The sequence below is a fragment of the Staurois parvus genome, unplaced genomic scaffold (genome assembly GCF_062004578.1).
Source record: "Staurois parvus isolate SC_StPar_1 unplaced genomic scaffold, SC_StPar_1.0 ptg000077l, whole genome shotgun sequence".
Classification (NCBI taxonomy): Eukaryota; Metazoa; Chordata; class Amphibia; order Anura; family Ranidae; genus Staurois; species Staurois parvus.
Window position 1 is genome coordinate 4,760,411 of NW_028317873.1, and position 6,000 is coordinate 4,766,410.

A 6,000-nucleotide genomic window follows, 5' to 3' on the forward strand; every position below is an offset into this window, starting at 1 on the left:
CAGTTTCACAGTGCAGCTTGCTATGTCTAAGCAGTTTCATGCCATTCCCTTGACCGACCTCCTCCACCCTTCCTACCACTCCATCCCCCACAGCTATCTCCTCCTGTACCACTATCCCCTCCCTCCTAGATTGTAAGCTCCAAAGAGCAGGGCCCTCAATCCCCTCATGTTTTGCATTGTATTGTTATTGTTCTGTCACATGTTCTGTCCCCCTTTGTAATGTACAGCGCTGAGCGAACTATTGGCGCTTTATAAATACTGTATAATAATAATAATAATAACAATTCCCTAGTGCTTTCTCTATGGGTAAAAATAATTTTAGAAAATTAGTGTTTTCTTTGAATTTTCTCAGGGCTGCAATGGCACAGGAGTTTACAGAATTCTGTTGGTAAGAGTATACACCTTTGCTGCTTATTATGCACTTTACTTTTGCTGTATATCTGTAAGTTCTCCAGCAGTGTCTTTGCAGGAAAATGCAGCCTCTTCTGTTGACCATGGTGACCATCGACCAAAGTGAGCTTAAATCCAAAATTTGACAGTTGTCACCTGAAAAAGAAGTGGATATAAATCTTCCAATAAGAATTTCTGATTGAGTGACAGCTGGGTATAAGGGAATTTCTCTTCACTTTCGTTTTTCTATTTCTGTGTTAGGAGTGTAGGGATAATGCCCCAGTGGGACACAGATAGCAAACAAAAAAAAATTGAGCTTTTTATCTGCTTCCTACTCAATTAATACATGGCTTTAAATACAGTTTAAAATATTCTATTTATTTATTCTAATTTTTTTTAACTACTAGGAAAAGTGAAGAAAGAGCTAGACCACGAGGATGGACATCTTAACTTGGATGATGCAGCTAAGCTTTTGCATGACTTCCATGATGTACACAATGACAGAGTTGGATCTCGTCCATCTTCAAACATAAGTTCTTTATCTAACAACTCAGAAAGAGATCACCATCATCTTGGTGAGTCATGTTTTAATAAGGGTGAACAGTGAAGTGTGTGTTATATCTTGAGATGTAAAAATACATGAGAAGGGTTCAAAAGCAACTTCAGGTTACAGTTCGTGTCCACCCAAATGCATCAACTTCCATTTAAAATGTCTAAATTCTAAATCGGCTATCTTAATTCTAAAGTACAGGACACAGGAATTGATTTTTAGACCATGGGTTGTATGCTACTAGCTTGACATGATTAGACACTGGCAAAACTTTGTTGGGACTGCCCACCAAATGTATCCCTATAACTGCATCCACTCCATGAGGCTACATTTTTTTTGTTGGTGTTCTCAAGTGATGGACCCTTTCTTCCGTTAGAAAAACAATTCTTTTTCCCCAGATTGCCTTTCCTCCTTTTGACTTCTATCAACATCAGAAAATTCTTATTGCCTAACAGCAATTAGCAGTTTCTGAATTGTGTACGTGTAGCTGTACCTGGACCCCGCAGCAACAGGGCTGGCCTGTAATGTTTGCTTCTGGCACTGGATCCTGCATTAGACACTTATCTTTCTACTAAGAGTTGCTCTTTAGTTAGTGATGTAGTGCTTATAACACTCCTAAATGCTCCTTTCCTGGCCGCCATTTTCCACCAATGATGCAAACTGATTGTTTGCTGTTGCCTAATACTTTGGAAACCCAGCCACAGGACCCCAGAGCCTGGGTTATTGTGATTCGTTCATACCAGCCACTCAGTCCGCATCTGTCCTGGTAGTACCCTGCAAGGGAAGTGCCTCACTTATCAATGGTGGATGACAGACACTTGGGAGTAGGAGCATATGGGACAAATCGTGAAAATTCCACTGGAGTGCCTGAGGAAGCTCAAAGTTCCGCTCAAGTTAATAGCTATTCCCTTGTTATGTAGAAGGATTTTGCATCAACAAGGCTCCAGCCCCCTGAATAAAGCTACCTCGCAGACACACAATATGCAAAATTAAAACAGAATTCTCTGCCGCTACCTCTAACCTAATGCAAAGGCTATCACTACTTCTGGAAATTGCGGGTGCCAGTAGCTGTAAATGCTCCTTTCCTCTCCTCCCCTAGACTGTATTCATGCATTACCAGCTGTTAAAGTGAACGTTGTCCTGATCTGATCTAGATACAACCCCAATTCAAAAAAAGTGGGGACGTTATGTAAAATCTACATAAATGCAGAATGCAATGATTTGTAAATCTCGCTAACCCATATTTTATTCACAATAGAAAACATATCAAATGTTTAAACTGAGAAAATTTACTATTTTAAGACAAAAATAAGGTCATTTTGAAATTAATGGCAGCAACACGTCTCATAGTTGGGAAAGGCAAACAAACAAGCTGGCAAAGTAGGTGATACTAATAAGGAAGAGCTGAAAGAACATTTTGCAACTAATTAGATTAATTGGCAACAGGTCAGTAACATGATGATAATCCAGTCGGACAACAAATGGCAGGGCTCAGAGGCTAGAACTGTGCTAAATATGTGGGGTGCAGAAGACATAACAAATAGCAGGGCCACAAACTGGATACGGTGAGGACCCACAGCGAGCCAAAGTGCTGGTGTTCTGGGAAAAAATGCCTACTGAAGCCAGAAAGTCTCCCTGATGAAGAGAGGCTGTGATTAACTGGGTGTAAGTATTCCAGGCTTGCCACAAAACTGACCCCCTAATTTGCATTTTACTTTTGAGGCTGAAGCCTGGGAGTAAGATAAGGAATGTGTTACCTCATGCTGATGCATGACACAGCACTCAATTCATCAACATTTTAATACTTTTTCATTTAGGGGACCATTATAACTACAAGCTGATTTAATAAACCAAAGTAGTTCCTGGTGCTCAGCCAACGTGGCCTGTTCATCAGAGTCTTCAAAATCTGGGTCACACCAGAAGCTGTCCCATAGCTGGAAAAAACTCTGGCTAGTACAGAGAGGTCTGTAAAGCACCACAAGCAAAGTCCAGTGCCCGAAGATCTCATTTCCGGAGACCCCGCAATTGACTGGCCCACAAAGATCTGGGTACGACACTTAGATCTATTGCTGATGATATGATCCAGAATGCTGCATAAAGAGATGAACTCAGACAGGTTGTAGATTAGGTTTTGATTGAAGACAAAAATGATCTTGTAAAAAAAAATGGCCCATAAAGTTAAAAACCTTTCTCAATAGAGGAATGATGTCCATCTTTTCTTGTTTGCCAGTGTCCAAATCCTTCTGTAGGCAGCCGTATAACCCAGTTGTCTCTGAATCCTTTGTCCCTTTAAGAAAAATATTTTTCTACCATGGTAGTAATCTTTAGCAATCCAGACTAAATAGACCAACATATGCCAATGAGCTCCAATAACTTTCCTGTATTAAACCAACATGTAAAAGTCTCCAAGCGACCCTGTTTTCACATTTTAGTGAAAGTTCATTCAAAATCTAACTAAGGCTAAACCTACTTCCACACTATTCTGTCTACCCTCTGAAAGAAAAGCTGCTTTATCTTGCCTTTTCTGAAGCATCTCCAGTCCGTTCACATGATCTCTCCAACGGCAGCTTCAGTGTAGAAAAGCGATTGCTGAAAATGGCTGCCAATGCCTGTGCAGTGATGTAAGTCATAGGCTTACTATGGGGCATTTGTTGTTGGCTGCTTCTCCTCTACAATGGAGCTGGTGCCGGGAATTCATTATGTGACACGAACGGCGTAGGATGACAAAGCTACTGTATATTGTGTCATTTGAAGACCTGCTCATAAAGCATACAATATGTAGAAACAAAGGAAATGTATTTGTTAATTAACATTGTTAACCTTAAATATATCCGTTTTTATTTAAATAAGTGAACTGGTAATTTCAGGGTGAATAATTTTCTTTTTTTTTTTTTTTTTTCAAATTAAAAGGTAGCCCCTCTCGCCTCAGTGTTGGAGAGCAACAGGACATTCCAGACCCTTATGAATTCCTGCAATCCCCAGAACCTGATAACCCTAATTAAAGCCTTTTTTTCTGTAATATGTATATATTGTATTTATTTAGCCAAGTTGACTGTATAGAGTTTCACCCAAAGTGGTGTTATGCGTACTAAAATACTATATTTAGGAATTGCTTTAAAAAAAAACTTTATTACAGGCAAAATAAGTACAACTGCTTCACCACTAATATGAACTATAAAAAAATTGGTAAAATGTACCATATACGAATTACTGGTAGGGTGTTTTTTTTTTTTTTGTTTTTTTTTTTTTTTTAACATTCTTAAATTTATAAATGTTAGACCTAAAGTGACTGGATATGCTTACTAACCCTTTTTTTTTTTTTTTTTTTACGGGCACCAATTTAAACCCTTCATTTGAGAAACTGTATTTTAATTAAAAGGAATGTCCCAGGATGCAACTAAAGCGGTAATTAATTTAGAATATATATATATATATATATATATATATATATATATATATATATCTTTTGTCATGTTACAACAACCAAAAACATAAAATGTATATTATGTGATAGACCAACACAAAGTGGCACATAATTGTGAAGTGGAAGGAAAGTGATGAATGGTTTTCAAAATTATTTACAAATAAATATCTGAAAAGTGTGGCGTGCATTTGTATTCAGCCCCCCTGAGTTAATACTTTGTAGAACCACCATTCACTGCAATTACAGCTGCAAATCCTTTTGGGAATGTCTCTACTGGCTTTGCACATCTAGAGAATGACATTTTTCCCACTCTTCTTTGCAAAATAGCTCAAGCTCTGTCAGATTGGATGGAGAGCGTCTGTGAACAGCAATTTTCAAGTCTCACCACAGATTCTCAATTGGATTTAGGTCTGGACTTTGACTGGACCATTCTAACACATGAATGTCCTTGGATCTAAACCATTCCATTGTAGTTCTGGCTGTATGTTTAGGGTCGTTGTCCTGCTGTAAGGTGAACCTCCACCCCAATCTCAAGTCTTTTGCAGACTCTTAAGAGGTTTTCTTCTACGATTGCCCTGTATTTGACTCCATCCATCTTCCCATCAACTCTGACCAGCTTCCCTGTCCCTGCTGAAGAAAAGCATCCCCACAACATGATGCTGCCACCACCATGTTTCACAGTGAGGATGGTATGCTCAGGGTGATGTGCAGTGTTAGTTTTCCACCACGCATAGCATTTTGATTTTAGGCCAAAAAGTTCAATTTTGGTCTCATCTGACCAGAGCATCTTCTTCCACATGTTTGCTGTGTCCCCTACATGGCTTCTCGCAAACTGCAACCGGGACTTTTTACGGCTTTCTTTCAACAATGGCTTTCTTATTGTCACTCTTCCATAAAGGGTAGATTTGTGGAGTGCACAACTAATAGTTGTCCTGTGGACAGATTCTCCCACCTGAGCTGTGGATCTCTGCAGCTCCTCTAGAGTTACCATGGGCCTCTTGGCTGTTCCCCTGAATAATGCTCTCCTTGCCCGGCCTGTCAGTTTAGGTGGAGGGCCATATCTTGGTAGGTTTGCAATTGTGCCATACTCTTTCCATTTTCGGATGATGGATTGAACAGTGCTCCGTGAGATGTTCAAAGCTTGGGATGTTTGTTTATAACTTAACCCTGCTTTAAACTCCTCCCCAACTTTATCCTTGACCTGTCTGGTGTTTTCCTTGGCCTTCATGATGTTGTTTGTTCACTAATGTTCTCTAACAAACCTCTGAGGGCTTCACATACTGTAACAGCTGTATTTATACTGAGAATAAATTACACACAGGTGGACTCTATTTACTAATTAGGTGACTTCTGAAGGCAATTGGTTCCACTAGATTTTAGTTAGGGGTATCAGAGTAAAGGGGGCTGAATACAAATGCACACCACACTTTTCAGATACGTATGTATTTGTAAAAGAATTTTGAAAACAATTTCTCATTTTCCTTCCACTTCACAATTATGTGCCACTTTGTGTTGGTCTATCACATAAAATCTCAAATACATACTTTTTTGGTTGTCACATGACAAAATGTGAAAAGTTTCAAGGGATAGGAGTAGCACTGTATATAGTTGCAGGATGCAGGTCAACAATTCCTAA

General features: G+C 39.2%; 1 protein-coding gene across 9 annotated transcripts in view; it reads left to right on the forward strand.

The window, feature by feature from the left end:
• BRD9 (bromodomain containing 9) overlaps positions 1-3,959 on the forward strand; it is a 52,214-nt gene extending 48,255 nt beyond the window's left edge. For 6 of the 9 annotated variants that reach the window (XM_089669470.1, XM_089669468.1, XM_089669472.1 and 3 more), the window contains exons 15-17: positions 353-388; positions 798-965; positions 3,851-3,959. In XM_089669470.1, coding sequence (XP_089525596.1) covers positions 353-388; positions 798-965; positions 3,851-3,942 — 296 coding nt within the window. In that variant the 3' untranslated portion in view covers positions 3,943-3,959. The remainder of the gene's footprint in view (positions 1-352; positions 389-797; positions 966-3,850) is intronic. The other 3 variants (XM_089669471.1, XM_089669475.1, XM_089669476.1) reach the window with 1 other exon arrangement.
• Positions 3,960-6,000: the final 2,041 nt, after the last annotated feature.